Here is a 19,835-nt window from a genome sequence, read left to right on the forward strand (position 1 = left end):
CCCTGATGCCAGGGCAGGAGGAGAAGGGGGCGACAGAGGATGAGATGGCTGGATGGCATCACCAACTCAATGGACATGAACCTGGGTAAACTCTAGGAGTTGGTGATGGATAGGGAGAACTGGCGTGCTACAGTTCATGGGGTCACAAAGAGTCGGACACGACTGAGCGACTGAACTGAACTGAATATGCACCTGTACAAATTATTATACTGACACGTTCCTCTATCAGAAAAGCAACAGCCTTCACTACCAAATTTCTTTTACTTAAGAACTGTGGGTTCACAGTGACCTGCTAAACATCACTGTAAGGAAAAATTCACCTACATGCTCTCAGCTGCCTTAACTTCATTACCCTTCTACCTTAATATCTGCAGTAGTTTAGATTACTCCCATATAAAATAGTTTTCCAACACAAGTTCCTAACAAACTTGATAGCTATTAGAGATGACATCCTGGTTTCACCTTACACTTCAGCGATGGCCAAATACCCTCCCTCCCCAGGCAAAACTTTTGGAGAAAGTGTGGAGTTCACTGTCACTAGCCTTATGATGGGAAATGGATTATGTCACTTACACTTCTACCAGCAGTGACAAGAGATCCTACCATCTCAGAAATTTATAGCTGCTTGTGTCCAGCCTATTCTGAGATTTTTTTTTTTACATAAAGAATATGAAACATCCAGAATAAGTTTCATAATTCTACTCACAAGCTCTTTCACATTATCTTTGGAAACACACAGTTCTCGGTCTCTGTAACTCTATTCTCCCATCATCTTGCTCTCTGTCTTCCCAGGACATACGTCAAGAATGCTGACTCCTTCTCTAATGGCACTGACCATTTGTCTTGCCTTTACTCTGAATGTCCTGAAACGCTATTTCTTTTCCAGAGTGCTACCATAAAACTCTTCTCTCATTCTCTACATCCAACTTTACAGATCAGCTGACGATTTACACAAATACATAAGATTGGCATGAGAATATTTTTTCAAGAAGTGTGCTTTTCTATGAGTATAATTTATAGCAATGTATCCCTTGTATCTATAAATCCAGTGGCATTTATTTTAGAAACCAATGTTCTACTGAATGAAATTAAAAAACTTGAAACATAGCATACGAGAGCAGCCTAGTACTAGCAAATGATAATGAAAGTTCATGAAGGTACAGACTGTATCTTGTTCTCCCTTATATCTCCAAGAGCTTAGAGACGTGAGAGAAGTGCAGAGTATACAACAGGTACTCAAACACTTAGTGAAGGAATAACCCATACTTTTAGAAATATATAACTATTAAGTTATAATTTCATAACATTTGGATTGCATTTTAGTAACAGATTAAACCGGGACTGACTTTTTGTTACTCAAAGACACTTTCAACAGCAGTTAAGGATTATATTGAACTAAATACTGTTAAGAAACAGCACACATTTAACAGATATAAAAAAGTCTTCTATCTCAATTCCTAAACCGAGATCTTAAGTCCTCCAATGGACCTCAAGTTGGTACATGTTTCTGCTTAGTACATAAAGACTTGCTGGTAAGACAGATACACTGAGGTTTACACGTGGATAATACTAATGATCTGTAAAGGCTTTAGAAATACTCAACTATGCTAAAATTTCACTCCAACAATATTCCTCTGACATTTCAATAATGGCTAAGGTTTAAAATAGATCTGCCTAATACTATGTTTAACTTCAGAGTGTTGGAATGATACTTTAAAGTGTTATTTTAGCAATTGCCTACATACACCCACCAAAACTTCACATGCAGAAATACATATCTGAAGACAATATTAGTGTTTGAGGTTGAACCAAATACAAAACTGACTAGATTCTATACGAGAATGACTTAGAGAAGATCTCATGAAGGTAGGTCCCTCCTCCCTCCCCATTTAGGGAGTATATCTTGAATAGAACAGAGCTGGAAGCAATCTCAAAGGATCATTTGGTCCAACTCCCTGCTAGTCAATGAGACTGCAACTAAACCATTCAAGAAACATGGCTGTCAATCTGACTTTTAAGCTCTCAAAAGAGAGACCTTTTAGTAACCCCCTACAGGTCTCTACTTAAATTTTAAGATTTTATTTCTAACCTCAGGAAGACAAAAATGTGCTCTTTTAAAATAATCCTTCATATATCTGAAAACTTACAATGAATAATAGACTTCTTTTTCTAGGCTGAACAGCCTAGGGCTTTAAAAAGTTGGTTGTTTCTTTCATGTACCCAACCCCATAAATCATGGGCTAAGTTTAAATAGGTCACTAACAGAATCATAGAACAGCGGGGACTCTAGAAGCTTATTTTAAAAACAAACTATTTCTATTATAGTTACTTGGTATAATCTCTTACACATAAAAAGTAATCAACTAAAAAATGATCATCTGTAAAAACTATTTCACACTGACTGTATCTGGCTAATTGACTGTCTCTTAACTAAGTTCTACAATCTCTGGAACGTGAAACCTGTATAATACTTGATAGACAATTTCCCAGTTACAGACAATTCTTCAGTTACAAACAATTCCCCAAGTGTATAGACACTCAAAAGTAACCTAAAAATATGTTCTTTGAGACTGTCTTGTTCACTGTTGATTTCAGTGACTACAACAATGATTGATACATACTAGTCAAATATTTTTTGAATAAATGAACTAAAAATAAAAGTTAATTTTGACTCCTCCAATATTATATATATATTTTACTACATCATTTAAACTAAGTTAATATACTAATAAAAATTATATTCATACATGTAACTAGAAAAAAGGTTCCTTAAGTTTATCTCCTTGTACAAATTAGTGAAATATATGCCTGCTGAATGAAATTCTTATTACTTCCCTTCAGTCAATCACAAGTCCTGGGATCAAAGCACAGTGAGACCCATGAGCTCAGTTTGCAGAATGGAATTACTATCAATAAAGCAGGCAACCAAATCACATCTAAACATAGAAAACATCAGATGCAGGACTTCCAAAACTGAGAAAAGAAAGGTGCTTGGTCTGAGAGGGAAGGAGGAAAATTTCTTTTCGCACTATGATATTTTCTGCCAAATGGCAGCTACTTAGTGAAAACATGTCTGTTATATTTCTTTATATAGACAGCACCTCAGTTTAAACTGAAGGAATGAGGTTTGCCAGAATTTCACATGCCTTAAATTTCTGTTTTATCAACATTTCATAATTAAGTAATGACATAAAACTGGGAGTGAGTCTCCTCCATATTGTATGCTTCCTCATTTAGACAAGAAAAAATTGTTTAAAAAAATCTAACCTTAAACTGTTCTTCCAACTTCTCTCGAAGAGGGCTCAACTTTTCCAAGCTCTTACTCAGGTACACATGACCGTGGAATTTAATAAAGGCCTTGATGAAGTCAGAAACACCCCATTTGGTTTTCACCTCATCCCGGCTGAAATGAAAGAAAAACTTCCATGAATCTTAACCAGCAAAACGCCTAAAACCTCTTACAGGAGACTCTGATGTGCAGAAACGCATTATCTGAGCCTGTGACTCAGGCAGCGGACTGCTCTCGATGACTTTCGACTGTAACACACTCGGACGAATCAGTGCTCAGCAGCCTGTACTACTCCACTGGGAACAACTCAGAGACCAACTGGTTGAAATTCAGTGGTGACTACATGCAAAACTGTTGTAATACATATGTTAGATTTTAGGCAAATAGGAGAGACAGGAAGCATGAGCAGCTGGCCGTTATTTCTTGTATGCCCAAATTTGAGTCCACTTGGAAAAGTCGACCCTACCTTTCCAGTGCTTTAGAAAGTGCTTTTTGTAGATTAGTAGAGGCAGCTGGGAAAGGGAACTTCACAGCAATGCTTCTGCAGTAGTAGAAAATTGTGGTCAGATGGTCTCCTTTGGAAGAAGCTAAGATAGCCAACTGATTGTAAGGCTGACCTAGAGGAGAAAGGTAAGATTCTAAAGTAATCCAAGATGCATGAAGTCTTGCTATCACAGAATGCAGAAGGGCAGTTTTTAAATCGCTGTATTAAAAATGGGGAGCATTTTATAAAGTAAATCTCATGACTAGTTCATTAAAAATAGCCTAGCAGCACACTTTAGTGATGGCACATACGTTAAAAAGTCATATGATTAGGGTGGAGGGCACTCTAAGTTCAAATAAGACTTTGGAAACGGCTAGACAGTAAGTATTTTTTGCTTTGTGGGCCGAAGTCTCTATCACAACTACTCAACTCTGCCACTGCAGTGGGAAAATAGCCACAGACAACATGAAACAGTATGTCCAAATGCCATCCCTAATTTCAAGTGACTCCTTTAGAATCTAAAGGACTTTCAACGTAGCTTAACAAGAATGCATATCACCAAACACCTACAGTGATTTAATTCAAGAATCACTCCTAATGCCCATTTAGGGAGCCATCAAAAGACAAAAGCATTATCTTTTTGTAATAAGAGAGAATTTTTCTAGGAGGGGAATCATTGTATTTATTAAAAAGAAAATTATCATTAGGGAAGCCAGAGTTGTTGAAGCAATTTTAGATCACATTAGAGGATCTTCTATTCATATTGCTTTACTGACAACAGTAATAATATTTTAAAAACTTTATTTCCAATTACACAGAATGTACAGTTAAAAGGAAAAATACAATAATCAATAGTAAAACTCAAAATATCTTTGGACTTCTTACCACTTAAAAGAGGAGCCCTGAACTATTTTCCATTTTTCTACTGAGAGTAAAGTGTCATACATAACCAACTCACCATTAGAGGGGACAAGCTGAGCTGCATGCCTATAGTAGGACTCTGCCTGGCTGGTCTGGTTTCTGTATCGAGCTAAGAGGAGGAAAAAAAAAGCTCAATTTAAAAACACACAGATAAAAACAACCATTAGGGTAATTCCAAAACAGCTATAGTTTGAACATTTAAAGTTAATAAATACACTAAAATTAAATTAAGATGATTAAAGACAAAATGTTTTAAAACAAATTAACTATAGGATTACGTGTGAAGTGTCCATCCGGCCTTCCCTATCTGGGACACTCAGCATGTAACCAACTTTAAAGCTTACCTAGCCCCATTTCCAGGTCCTCCAAGTGTCATGCCATCACCAGCTCCCACTACGGACTATGCTGGTGACCTGGGGCCGGCCCACAAGAAGGGGTGAGTTATATGGCACTTAAAAACAAAACAAAACAAAAAACACTATACAATATGATCTGAAATTTATGTATTTCTTTAATATCTTTATAAAGTGATTTTGAAAAATGCCTCATACCTATTGAAATATTATTTGTGTGTGTGCAAAGAATACACTTTTGAAAGCAAAAGCAATCTAGATATACTACTACTCGCTGAATCTCCCTGTAGAAATTGGCGCTTACTTTGATGTGATCTCTAATCCACTTGTTATTTGAGGACAGTCAAAACATAATCCTATAGTTAATTTGTTTCACAACCCTTTTAAGGTCACCTTAAAGGAATGAACAAGAATATATATATTACATAACATTCCCAGATAAAATATATAAAATGGAAACACAAATTGAACTGTAAAAAGGAAACAATTAAAAATGAACTTTTAATGCACTGGTAGGAAGAAAAAGGCAACCCAGCTTCAGAAGGAGTAATTTTTATAAACTCCACAATTTCAAAGGAGTACAGTCTTTCAAAAATATTATGGCATCACTTTGAAAAAATTAAGCTTTGATTACATTTGTGCTGGTTTATTATTTGCCTACATCTGCATAAAGTCTGAATAAAATTTAAATCTGAATATGAAAGTTACTTCCCTCAAGATCCTTTGCCAATCCCAAAGGATTCAGAAAAAAAGTTTCTTAAAATACTTTTATAGTTTTCTCTTATGACAATCTAAGTTCTATGTGTAGGCTTGTTTAAAAGAAAATAATCTTTCTATGACTACTCCAAAGAAAAGCATGAATGTATTATCAATTCCTTCACACCAAGGGCTCACCAATGTCTCCAAGGTGAACGAGGCAGTGCTGGCAGATATAGGAACAGGAGCTAGACTGTGGCTTCACTATGGCGCTGGTATGCGTCTGTTTATTGCTGATAATTCCCAACTGGGAAGACTTCACACGGCATGGTAAATCTACATTAAACACTGTACACAGTTCTTGTAATAACTGAAAAGAAAACACGAGCAAGTGTTAGTATTAAGTCAGAAGTGCTCTAACAGTAAAGTTGGTATACTTTAACATGTGTAACTAATATTACATACTGCTGAGACCTAAGATAGGACAACCTTTCAAAGGATAACTAGTAACATTCATTACAAATCATATCATTTGACTTGCCAAGTATTAGAGCAATCCAAGATGTACATCTAAAAGGAACAGCAGCAATTTAGGGAAAAAAGAAAGATTTTACCTGAGTAGGCTATTCAGATTCATTCAGCAAGCAACTCCATGAAATTACCTCTCTTTCTATTTTCTTTTCCTCTTAGAAACACATAAAACTCATTAAAGACTAGTTGGTTACAAATTTGACTTAAATACAAACCAACATATTTGGCAGACTTCAGGAGTTTCTTGAGATTTATTTTCTTAAGCCTGAGGTCAAACTTGGATCTCTGCACACAGATCTATACATCCATAGAGATCTGGAAGGAACTTTTGACATTATGTAGACATTCACTCTTTCTTCCTTTCTTCTCTAGTTTTATGGTATGAGAGGGTTCCTTCTCCCACTGAGAAATAACTTCTCTGTCTGAGCATGCTGTTTCATTCTTTTCTGCCTCCTGCCTGTCATCCCCTCATTTTTATTTTTCATCCCCTCATTTTTAAAATCTACTTTCAACTTATCAAACTTCTTTGCTATGGCCTTATGAAATGTTGCCCACAAAAAATAAACAATAATTATTATTATAAAACAAAACACACAGAACTGAAGCACTTTCCCTTGATTCTAGATTTCTCCTTTAGCAAGCTTCTAATGTCTCTTCTTCTTAACAGAACTCCTTCAAAGGAGTCCACAAGTATCATGTCTGCTTTCTCAATTCCTAGTTGCTCCTTAGTCCATTATGATCTGACTTTCACACAATCTCTCCTCTCCCCATCCTACCACCCACAACCACTCTACTGAAACTGCTGTCAAAGACAACTGGTTATAAATAAGCAAATACAGTGGATGTTTCCTAGTCATCATCCTATTGGATCTCTCTGCCACATTGAAAACAGCTGATTTTATGACTGATCACTAAGCTTTTCTAGTTCTTTTCTTCTTGCCAATCATTTCTTCTCAGCATCCTTCATTAACGTCTCCCCCCACCCCGCCCAAGCTGACAGCCTCAAGCACTTACTCCCGGCACTCCACAGCTCTTCACAGTCTACTCCCAGTCACTCAGACACTTACTTACAAGTGTGATCATTCAAATACCTGGTCATTTTATCACATGCCCATGGAAAACAACAGGGACACAGAGAAAAGATCTGTGTGGTTCAGGAGTTCACAGATAAATGAGCAAGACAGGTACATAAAGTAGGGAAGGGAGAGCAGGAGAGACGAGAAAGAGAGGGAGAGATATCCCAAACGATAGCATAACCAATGGAACATTCTACATAGTAAGCTTCACTCTCTGGGCTATGTGTTTGTCTCACTTAATCCTTGTGATAAACTAGCAGCAACGCAATATGTTGCTTCAACACAGGTATGAAGCTCCATTTTTTTCAGATGAGGGCATGAAAGCAACAAAAATATTGAGTTATTTGACTAAGATTACAGAATTAGATATATCTTGATTCTAACACCACTCTCTCTAATAAGTACAGATTTCACAAAACAAGACACCTTGGGGGACCCAACTCAGGATATATAATGTCTCACCCTTTTCCTAAGATAAAAAGCACCTCTATAACCAAACATAAAATCCTATATTCCCTTTTCACGAAACACAGGAGTTATCTACAACTGTACTTATACCTGTACATTTGCAATGTGCAAGAAATTTTCTGACATAAAATTGAGCAAACAAAACTAGTGCCCAGAATGAATAGAGTCTGGAAATAGAAAAAAAGCAAGAAGTACAAAAAAAGGAAGAAAAAATGGGAAAAACCCTGAAACAGATTCTGTGGAGGACAGCAAGAAGAAACAGAACAGAGGATAAATAAACAATTGAGTTCTACAGGTACTGAAAGAACAGACTGGAAAATTAGGCACAGTTGAATATCTATCAAGAAGAAAAAAAGGATGTTTAAGAAAAGTAAATAAAATATGGTTGAAACTTCATGTGGCTGTCTTATAATAAAATTTTTGTCTGAACCCAGGAGCTGTAGGTAGAGATACTGGAAAAATTCCTGCTGGTTCAAAGGATTCCAGGTGAGAAAGCATGAGGTGAGGCAGAAACAAGGTGGGACTAAAGAGAAACAGATGTTTAATAAGCTGAACAAAACTATATTTGGCAATTATTCTGTGAAAACTCTTATACTATTCTACTGCTCCTTAGCTCTTCAATCTACCCTAAGAATTTAGAACTAAATATGAATACACAGGGCTTCCCTGATAGCTCAGTTGGTAAAGAAACCGCCTGCAATGCAGGAGACCCTGGTTTGATTCCTGGGTCAGGAAGATCCCCTGGAGAAGGGATAGGCTACCCACTTCAGTATTCTTGGGCTTCCCTTGTGGCTCAGCTGGTAAAGAATCCTCCTGCAATGTGGGAGACCTGGGTTTGATCCCCGAGTTGGGAAGATCCCCTGGAGAAGGGAAAGGCTACCCACTCCCGTATTCTGGCCTGGAGAATTCCATGGACTATACAGTCATGGGGTCACAAAGAGTCGCACACGACTGAGCGACTTTCACTTTTCCTTTCACTATGAATACACAGAATATCTTTTAATCACTACAGATACTTAATACTTTCTTTTTGTCTCACATTTCTTAAGAGTAAGGACTACTCTATTGTTCTGTTTTTTGATGTTTTAAAAAAACCCACACAGCATAATGTTACATCTTTACTTCATTTGGCAATTTGGTTCTGGCTTCAAGCACCATGCTTTAAATACCAATAGTTAACAAAACGATATCTAAATCAAAAAAATCATCTTCACAGAAAACAGAACTGAGCATAATCATGTATCTGTCTCTTTTCAATCCATTCCAATCAGATTTCTATCTTGACCACTCAACTGAAGTCACATTTCATCAAATCCAAGATACCATAAATTGTAAGATGAACTATTATTTATGTAACAGAAAAACTGCCAATTAAATGGTGAACTGACCATCTTTTGTAAATGTATCCCTATCTCAAAGGTGTTAAAATATGAAACATGTTTTACAAATGAGGAAATATGGTATCCATTAATTTCACTAATGACTTCTGTATGTCAAATCCAACTGATCTTTTTTAATCACCTTACTTGATTTCTTTGTAGCACTCACCTGAGTTGGTCTTTGTCTTCTAAGATATCACTCTGATTTACTCCTACTGAAATGTGGCTCCTCCTGTGCCAAACCTGTTCTCACCTAGCTCTATGGTTTTAAATGCAAAATCCTAATGTCTAAAGTCAGGGTACTTTATTGTAATCATAAATTTTACTCTGGCTGTGATCTTTTCACTGAGCTCCTAGCTTAGCTTATCGAATTACCTACCTATTTGATCTCTTTACTTCTATGGCAAACAGGCATCTATCTCCCTAGCGTAACATGAATAGAGCTGTCTTTTCCTCAGTGTTCCCTATCTCAGTAAATGGTACAACCAGTCAACTAGCCACTCAATCTGATAACTTAAGTTATCTCTGACTCTTCCCCTATCCTGATTCCACACATCTGATCCAATAGGAAGTCCTGGCCATAGTTTAAAAAATCCATCAATATCTTTCCATTACCACAGCAGCACACTACCTACTTTCCATTCTTGACCCCTGCTAAATCAATCTCCAAGCAACATCCAAAGGAATCTTTTAAAAATACAAATTTTATCATGCTATTATTCCCCTGTCTACTTCCCAATGACTTGCAACTACATACACTTTAGATTAAAATTCAAAACTCATCTTAGTCTATAAGGCTGTACAATGATTTGGACCTGGTGTACTTCCCCAGTCTGGTAGCTTAATCTGTACCTCATGTCATCAAAAAAGATGTACAGAACATTATTGTTCACAACATCATTTAACTGTTTCAATTATCAAGATAACCAAAAAAAAGTTACTAACAAGTTTTATTAATGTTGAGATCTGAAAAAAGTTTACTGCTGCTCATTCTACAACTGGTGTAATTACTCAACCAGGGCCTGTGGAATGCAGTAGGGGAAAGATCAATACTTACTACAGAAATATCAAAAAACAAATTTCAAAATGAGATTACTTATATATTTTCCTTTATAAAACAATATTATGAGACATTTAATATTTTATTATTGACTTGCTTATAAAATGTTTTTGCAAATAACCTGCTACCTCAACAAAAATGATTCCTGCTATACTTCCTTGCAGATGTGTTTGGATTTATTAGTGTCCAATCAAACCCTTGGAAATGTGCTACATGTGTGTCACAGCATAAAAAAAGGTTAAGAATCATTTTCCAAGATAAACATATCTGTGTAATGGCTAATATAAAAATGTACTGCAGAAGGTGGATACTCTTTCCATAAGATCTTTTGGCCAATCCAATACCTCCACCAAGTCTATGGCTCCTCCCAACTTCAGTTGCATTCACAGTTTAGATTTCCACTACATGAAGGAAGGAAGAGATTTAAGTTGGAGACGAGACTGGAGTTTTAAAACTAGACTGTTTATTATGAAAACCTAAGAGCAATGAGAATGGTAGGAAATCTGTCCAAAAGGTTATGATGGGAATCTGGAAATCAAAGAAGTAGAGTTTAAAGTAGTGATGGGGGAGGGGGGTGCTAGTAATAGGGAGACATACCATTTTGGTTAATACCCCATTGAACTGAGACTATTCAACTAACGTTTAGAGTCCAACTGTATCCATAATTTTATATCATGATTTTTCATTTAACACAATTTCCTCATCATAAAAAAAATCTTCATAAACAGGACCTAATTAAACTTAAAAGCTTTTGCAGAGCAAAGAAAACTTTCGACAAAATGAAAACCCCACCTACCAAATGAGAGAAAACTATAAGGGGTTAATATCCAAAATACATAAACTGCTCATACAACTTAAGATCAAAAAAACAAACAACTGCATTAAAAAACACCAGAAGATCTGAATAAACACTTTTTCAATGAAGACATACCGATGGCCAACAGGCACATGAAAAGAGGCTCAACATTGCTAGTCATCTGAAAAATGCAAATTAAAACCACAATGAGTTATTACCTCACATCTGTCAGAATGGCTATCATCAAAAAGATCACCAATAACAAATGCTGATGAAGACATGGAGAAAAGGGAGCCCTCATACACTGCTGGTGGAAATGTAAGTTGGTACAGTCAGTGTGGAAAACAGTATGGAGGTTTCTCAAAAAAATAAAAACAGAACTACCCTATTACCTAGCAATTTCACTCCTACTCCTGGGCATATAACTAAAAAAAACAAAAACACTAATTCAAAAACATACATGCACTTCAGTGTTCACAGTAGCATTATACACAACTGCCAAGATATGGAGACAACCCAACTGTCCATCAACAGATGAATGGATAAAAAAGATGGGGTGTGTGTGTGTGTGTACCCCACAAACATACATATACAATGGGATACTACTAAGCCGTAAAAAAGAATGAAAATTAGCCACTAGCAACAACACGGACTTGGAAGAGATATTAAATGCAATGCCAGACAGAGATAGATAAGTGCCTGTATGTTATCATTTACATGTAGAATCTAAAAAACACAACAAAGTAGTAAATATAACAAAAAAATGAAACAGATTCACAGATAAAGAAAACAAACTAGTGGTTACCAGTTAGGAAAGGCAAAGGAGAGAGGTGAGGTAGGGGATGAAGAGGTACAAACTATTATGTGTCAAATAAATAAGCTATAAGGACATATTATACAGCACAGGGAATATAACCAATATTTATAATAACTATAAACAGAGTAAGTGTTTCCCAGATGGCAGTAGTGGTAAAGAACCCGCCTGCTAATGCAGAAGATATAAGACAGGCAGGTAGGTTCGATCCTTAGGTCAGGAAGATCCCCTGGAGGAGGGCATGGCAACCCACTCCAGTATTCTTGCCTGGAGAATCCCATGGACAGAGGAGCCTGGTGGGCTACAGTCCACAGGGTAAAAAAGAGTCAGACATGATTGAAGTGACTTAGCAAGCACACAGGCATAAACAGAGTATAACCTCTAAAAATTGTGACTCACTATTTCGTATACCTGAAACTTACATAATATTGTACATCAGCTAAACCTCAATAAAAAAAACTTCATAAATACCATTTATAATAGTTTCATAATTTCATTTTATAGATGATTTGTAATTTATTTAACCATTACTCTATTGTAGGATATTGGTGTTGTTTCCAAATTTTAGTATATCAATATAATACCTATTTGTTTCTTTAAATGTAATTATTATTAAGTATCTGTTGATCTATGGACAAACGCACAAAGAAAAACCTGTACTGTAGAAACAAAAACTATGTAACTTCTGTATTTCAAAAAATTTCAAACAAAATGAAAGGACAAGAAGAAATTGGAGAAAAAGATGACTGTCAAAAAAAGGGAAGAAAAATCAATATCCCTAAGCAGAAAGGGCTCAGACAATTACTACAGAAAAAATTAGAGTCTGAACAATGGATGGGGAAAATAAATGATTAAACTGATTGTATAAAATACAAATATCTAATAAAGAATGAAAGAAGTGCAACATCACTAGTAACTAGACATTAAATTATTCTCCATCTATGAAGTATGTTATTCAATTAATCATTCATTTACCTTTACTGAAATACTTAATGCTGTTGAGTATATGTCAAGATAGACACTTGTATACACTGTTGATGGAAATTTAAAAACATAAATGATAACTTTCCGGAAAAACAAAAGTGACTATCAATAGTGTTAAAAACTCTACTCATCAGTAATTTATCCTGAATGAGAAGATAAGGAAAAATGTTTGGACTTCTTATAATTTTCAAATCTCTTGGCACTGGTATGCATTTTTTATAATGGAACCCCCTCCCAAGAAGTATCTATTAATATATCCATCTCCTCATTTAGACTGGATAGTCCTTTGACAGTTAAAGATGGTCTCTCTTCCCTTCAATCCTTGGTGTCTAGTATTGTGCGTTACAAACTTTTAACAGTTACTTGCAGAATGAATTAACATTTAACATCTGCCCTAAGGATTAGCCAAGTGGCAAACCACAACCCCTCTCTCCAGAAATACCAACTTTTGCTAAAAGCTGGCAGCAATTTCAAAATGAAGTGTGAGAACAAGAATCATACTTGAGTTCTTTCAGTGATGACCGGTGATGAATTTTTTAGTCTAAGTAAATCTATAAGATGGCAGCTATTTGATATCTTTCAACAGTCTTTTCTAAACAGCAAAACCAAAACAGACAAAACAAAGGTGCAATGGGCAAGCAGCAGCACAGGGAGAAGGTTCTGAGAATTTCTTTGGTGCGAGCTCCTCGAAATCTCGCCTTGTCATTGAAGGGTGAGAATTTATGCATATTTTATTAAATTATGAATGCTATTACAAGTGGATGGGATGAAGTTTTCAAAGGAATTCTGCTTAAATAAAATTCACTGTCCAACAAAGAATTATTCTACCTCATGTGATTTAGAAGTCATATCAAGATGTAACTAAGGGCAGGGAAAGTTTCTGAGAACAGTAAATAACAGCTTATTATTCAAACTGAGGAAAGGCTATTCTATCTCTTAGGTAGCTTAACAGCAGTTGAAGCTCCAGATATATTTTACTATGTACTTAATACTAGGAGAACTCATTGAGATCACAGATTTTGACTTTCTTACCTGGCACAACATGGCTGTTAAACTTTCTTAATGATTGCACCCACACATTCACATTTACTCTGACGAAGCAAAGCCCGTTCACTTGTGGCCGACTTCTTTCACCTGTAACTGTGCCGCTGCTGCCTCACTAAGGCACTGCTCTCATTACCCTTTTTCTATGTACACAGTTATACCTCCAACCTTTAAGGTGAACCATCGCCTTTTACAAAAGCAGAGCCTTTACTGTTTTAAGTCTTATGGTAAATAATTTTGGACATCTTTTAAAATTTGAGATTACAGATGATCAACTCCTAGATGCACCATACTATGGGTACATAAAGTGCCTATACGAGTAAGATGTGCACAAAGGGAATATTCACCACCGATTTTAGGAAAACTGGTATGCAGTGCCAAACTCACCTGAGTATAGAAGCCACTAGCTGCCTCTAGGAACAGAGAAAGGTTTGCCTGAACTTCACTCCGATTCGGGTTTGCTCGATTCTTTGCCTGGCCTTGTAGTGTTGTGATCTGATTCTTAAAGGCATGATTCCAGCTGAAAACAAAATGTAATTCTATTTGGTATAGCAGTGACTCACTGGGCAGACACTGGTCCCCCTGAGAACGAGAAAGAACTGTTTGTTATAACACACTAGGCAGTAAACCCGCATTAAAGTTACTCACTTAAATGACTTTATGCTCCCCTTTGAACAAGACTAGACAAGCGGCAGAATGCAACTGACCTTAGTAAACACTTACCAAATGTTTGAATAATCAGACTGTGGCTTCAGTTATTAATCTTTTAGTGTTACTAGAGTTAGAACCTATTTAGGAATCCCGGTACAAACTTAGAACTACAGTGGTAAACCAAAGTAAAAGTAAGCTATTAACAAATTTCCATACATTGTATCACTGCACCAAAAAAATGTCTTCTATCAAGTGGAATGCTGGTGGGGGGGGGGGGGGGGTGGTGGTGGTGGTGGTGGTGGTGGTGGTTGTTTCCTTATAAATATTAAGCCATATATCTTATTTCTCTAAAACTTATTCCCCACAACACTTGGTTCTATTTCTCCTGTTCTCCTGTTCTACTGGTTCTATAACTCCTGTTATAAAATGCCTTTCATTCATTAATCTAGTTGTACAGAGAGTCATTTTAAATTCAGTTGTGGTGAAGTACAGTTGCTCCCTAATTTGGAAACACAGGGGGAAAAGAAAGAAAGAAACAAACAAAAAAAGAACTATGATGGAAGATATACTGGCTTCATTAAAGGATGCAAACATAGATAAAGGGTTTACAACCTACCTGGAAAGTACCTAATTCTTTATCAACGGCAGCTTTTGAGACTCTTTTGAAGCACTGGGGTTTTTAATGATTTCTGAGGGCAATCACTCCCTCAGCATTTTTGATGCCATCTTATCCATGACTCTAATATCAAAAATACGTGTTTGAATGGTTGTGATTAAATTCTATTACTAGGTCTTCTAACAATATAAAGGTCAGGTGTGCAAAAATCAGGAAAATTAGATTAGGAAAAACTAATTTTCACCACAACTTAGGTAAACAGAATATTCTTGATTTTTAATTTTCCACCAGGCTAATGTCCTTGTTTCAATTTATAAGGCAAGGCCTTCCATGAAAGGCATTTATTTACTCACTTGGGAATCTGGTCATCTGCCATTTCACAGCTCATAGAAAGAATGAGTGGAATAGCCTAAATATGTAAAATTTTTCTTAGTCTTATTGGAGAGTAGGGGAAAGAAATATCTATTTGATTAAAAGGAAGAACTTTCCTTACAATGTAAATATATTTTCCTTTGGGAGAGATTTATAGAATCGCATTTATCAAAGAAAGCCTGCTCTGAACACTTCCCTTTTCTAAATCATAGCTTAAATACAGGACTGAATACAATACAGAGAATCCAAACACTGTTTCTTAGCACCTGAAATATGTGATTTGTTTTTATGATATGCCCTAAACACCTCAATAAAACTCATCTCTGAACATTTGTCCTCTTTACACCAAAGGTCAAACAGATTGTTCAAAACATCACAAGTATTAGAATTTCTTTTTTTATCCACTGAGATAGCTTACTCTGAAACAGGTTAAAAAGAAACAACCAAATCGTTCTCTTCTAAAGTCTTGGTGAGTTTCTTGATCTTACAGGGACATCCCAAATGGTAATACTTACAGATCCTGTTCTACTTTCTTGTCTAAAGCGTATTCCAAATCAGTAACTAGCATTTTCTGGTACAGGTCCTGCAGAGCCTGCCTGGATGTCCAGACTTCGGCTGGACCCAGCTTAGAATCTGAGTAAGAAAACAAAAACAGTAGATAGATAAACAGATTGTTAAGGCCATTATGCCACACAAACAATTCCTTCACTCTCCATTCACCAAAGCAAAAACCTGCTTAAATACATATCATAGATTGCTCCAAAAGTTTTATACTACTACATTTCAGATGAAACTTCCACCTTTTGGCTAATGATTGAATCTTTCAAAATGCTTCTGTATTTGTCTTTTAGTTTTGAAATAACACCATGAAATGAAAAAGGCCTAAAAAAGAGAGAGAGAATGGTTCACCCTTTGATTTTGGTGTGGATATCTAAGTATTCATACCATAGGAAGTCATATGCCTCATAAGAAGTCACCCCATTTGGAATGGTGGACTGCCAAGTTGATCTGTTTACTCTTACATTAATAACTGTATCTCTTTGTTCAAAGAAGCTTTTCTTCTTCTTTTGAATCATTCTCACAATTGCCCTTACAGAAGCCTCCTGTCAGTTCACAACCCAGCAGTTGTTTGGGCATTCTGCTATTATTCCTACTTTCCTATATATGTCAAGCCAATAAAGTCTTGACAGTGAGTGTTATTTTACCAATCGGTAGGCTGCTTGTCAAGACACTTTTGTGAGCAATGCATACTTGCTATTTAATGTAAATGAGGACCAGAATCAGACAAGTGAGTAAGCTGCTCAAAAGGCCAAATGAGAGACTGGGTGCAAGATGAAGTCAGAAGTCAGGCTACGACTATATGTAATACCAAACTGGGGCTGTATTGTCTGCCAGAGTCTTGTAAGGCACATTAGCCTTTTCTATTACTAGGCTTATGAGTGCAATAACAGACAGTGAGCTGCCTTGATAGAAGAACTTAATAATGGACTTTTCAATTACATATTTCTGACTGCTAGTTAGCCTGTCTGGTTGCATTTTAAGGTTTTGCAACGGCATATCTTCACTCCTCTTTAGGTTTGCTATTAGTATCTACAGGCACCATAATCCTATTCTGCACACAGACTCTCCCAGATATTAGAGTTAATCCTCACGAGAGTTTGCTAGAAACTAAAAAATAGGGTCTATTTTTTTGGTATCAGGTTCTTGGCCCCTTATTAAGCTTTTAATGACTAAATAAATAGATTTATTCAACTCTGCTTCAACTCATCGACAGCAGGGTAAGGATATTAAGGTATCATTAACTCTGACTCATCAGAGAGACTATCATTTGAATGAGCAGACTTAATATCTTAGGGACAAGTCACACTTAATATCTTAGGGACAAGTCACCTTCTGGGCACAACAGATGTTCCCTACAAAAGTCAAACCCTTCTTACTGAGGGTGTTCAAGAGTTAAGAAAATGTAAAAGGTATATAGACTGCCTGAGATTGCTCCATACACAACTTTTATCACACAATGCAGATTACAATGCCAACACAAAGAGGAATAGTAGAGCAGAGCTCAGAGCTGACCCTGGTAGCCACAGTATGGTGGATAATGACAGCTATGTTAATAATAGGAAGAACTGTGAAACAAGAAAAAGTGGTTTAGGCTTTTTTCCCCTTGAACAAGATGATAGTGAGATTACTCAAAATTCTTAAAATATTAGCCTGCAACTCTAGAAGTTGAGAAAAACACATCCAAATAGCCCATTTCCTCTTGGTTGTAAATTTTAGCAGGTATGCAGTTTACAGCAAGTTTAACTCTCTTTGTGGGCTTCACTGCAGAACTAAAATCTTCAAAAATTAAGATGAGATCCACTAGAACCTATATTTTTTAAAACATTTCAGCATAGTTACACAGAAAGCATGTTGCTGTTGTGCTGTGAAGAGAACCTTCTGACCACTACATAGTTGCTGCCATGTATTTCCTAATTCTGAGTTCAAGTCATCTGCTCCTTTTAGTGGCTAAGTCCAATTATTCTTTCAAAAACACCTTGGCTATTGTCGAAAACAAAAAGGTGAGAGAGAAAAGAAAGAAAAGTGGCAAGGTAGCTCATTCAATTTCAAGGACTTTCAATTTGCAAAAGTTTTCCTGAAAACATTTTTCTCTGAAGGCTCATCTACTATTTAGGTTTGGCGAATTATAAACAGGAAGATATAAACCTAATGTCATAAGGTACTTGTGTTTATATGGTAAAGGAATTATTTTTTCTGTATCTCTTAAATCACTAATATAGAATGTCAAAATTAAATGATTATATACATCAACTAAGCAATATTCCAGTCAACCTAGCACAGATTATAAAAATTTTTGATGAGCTATCTAAGTAAAAATTCAAAGTATAAAAACAATAAATATTTTAAAAACCCTTTGGCAATCGGGACAGTACTACAAGTAGTGTAATAAGATGACACACTTCTCTTAATTTAATGGTATAAAATAAGTTGTGAAAAACAAATGAGTCGGACGGTACCTGTCATGTCAGCCTTCAGGACTTCTGCCTGCCTGAAAAAGGGAAAAAGAACACCAATTAGAAACAAACTAGGCCTACCCAACATAAGTAACACTCAAAGTAAAATTATATGACGATAAGAATGCAAATTAAAAAAAAATGTATAGCAGCTCTATTTGTGGCACTGCAAACAGTGACCCTGCTTTAACATCCAGAATAGTATTAGATTTTAGCAAACTGATGTCATTGCTTAGACGTTCACAGGGTCATCATGAACTCTTCTACCAAGTAGAGTTCCCTTTCTTATTGTTCACCCCCAAATCTGATACATTTCAAGATAACATTTAAGTGACATTTATTAAACTAAAATTTTTCTGTCAAAGAGGCCAGGAAATTCTGTGTTTCTCAATTCACTAGCCACTATAACTATTTTAACTCTCCATCCTCCTCCTCAAGATGATTTCTGCCCTCTTCCTCAGTCTCGACTATTTTTGGCAAAGGACAGTTCCATACATCAGGAAAAACAACGCCCTTACTAAAGGCTTACTACATTCACAGAACCCTCTTCTTCCCTGCTCTTGTTAAAACACTAGAGGAAGCGTATATCTTGTTTAAGACCGGTAATTCCACTTAGGTATGCTCTTTCTAGCCTTTGTAAAGACATCTGATCCTTTAATTACCACCTCCCCTCTTTCAATAATTTAAAAGCTTCCCTCTCTATTGAATGCTTCTCACAGAGTATTTAAACATGCCCTACACTTTCACAGACTTTAAAATCTTCTATCCTATATTCTCTTCTAACCGCTGCTTCTTTTGTCTCTTCCCAAATTCTTCAAGAATTGACTGTATCCAAGAGGTCCAAAACTGAACTCATGACCTACCCCCACCCTCATCTCTGATTTCTCTTTCTAGTGTTCGTACATTACTAAATGTATCATGGCTTCCCAGCTGTGAAAAGCAGACACCTGGAAGTCATCCATGACAACATTCTCTCAAATACCTGGTAATCTATCAATGCCAAAAATTTTTACCTACTAAATACGTCTTTAATCTGTAAATCTCCCTTTACTTCTTTTTCAGACACTGTCATTCAAGTTATAACCATCCATTGCCTGGGCTGTTGCAAAGCCATCAAATTTTTTTCTCCACTTCACTCTTGTCTGCTTTCATTCTGCTTGCTCTACTGCCATCAGAGGGATCCTTAAAATATGCAAATCTGACCTCATCAGCTGTCCTCTTAAAACCTTTTAATGATGTCCCTGCTTTTAGGGTGAAAACCAAGATCTTTAGTAAAGTGGTCTACAA

At 36.3% G+C, this 19,835-nt stretch overlaps 1 protein-coding gene across 8 annotated transcripts in view; it reads right to left on the reverse strand.

Moving 5' to 3' along the window:
• SMG7 (SMG7 nonsense mediated mRNA decay factor) overlaps positions 1-19,835 on the reverse strand; it is a 77,416-nt gene that overhangs the window by 19,455 nt on the left and 38,126 nt on the right. For 7 of the 8 annotated variants that reach the window (XM_070473954.1, XM_070473955.1, XM_020898462.2 and 4 more), the window contains 7 exons: positions 18,552-18,583; positions 16,050-16,167; positions 14,283-14,415; positions 5,942-6,113; positions 4,732-4,803; positions 3,756-3,906; positions 3,268-3,403 (listed from right to left, as the gene is read on the reverse strand). In XM_070473954.1, the coding sequence (XP_070330055.1) occupies positions 3,268-3,403; positions 3,756-3,906; positions 4,732-4,803; positions 5,942-6,113; positions 14,283-14,415; positions 16,050-16,167; positions 18,552-18,583 (814 nt within the window). Of the gene's footprint in view, positions 1-3,267; positions 3,404-3,755; positions 3,907-4,731; positions 4,804-5,038; positions 5,131-5,941; positions 6,114-14,282; positions 14,416-16,049; positions 16,168-18,551; positions 18,584-19,835 lie in introns of those variants that run through there. The other variant, XM_070473957.1, reaches the window with a different exon arrangement.

This window comes from Odocoileus virginianus, chromosome 11 (assembly GCF_023699985.2).
Source record: "Odocoileus virginianus isolate 20LAN1187 ecotype Illinois chromosome 11, Ovbor_1.2, whole genome shotgun sequence".
In the NCBI taxonomy this organism is placed as follows: domain Eukaryota; kingdom Metazoa; phylum Chordata; class Mammalia; order Artiodactyla; family Cervidae; genus Odocoileus; species Odocoileus virginianus.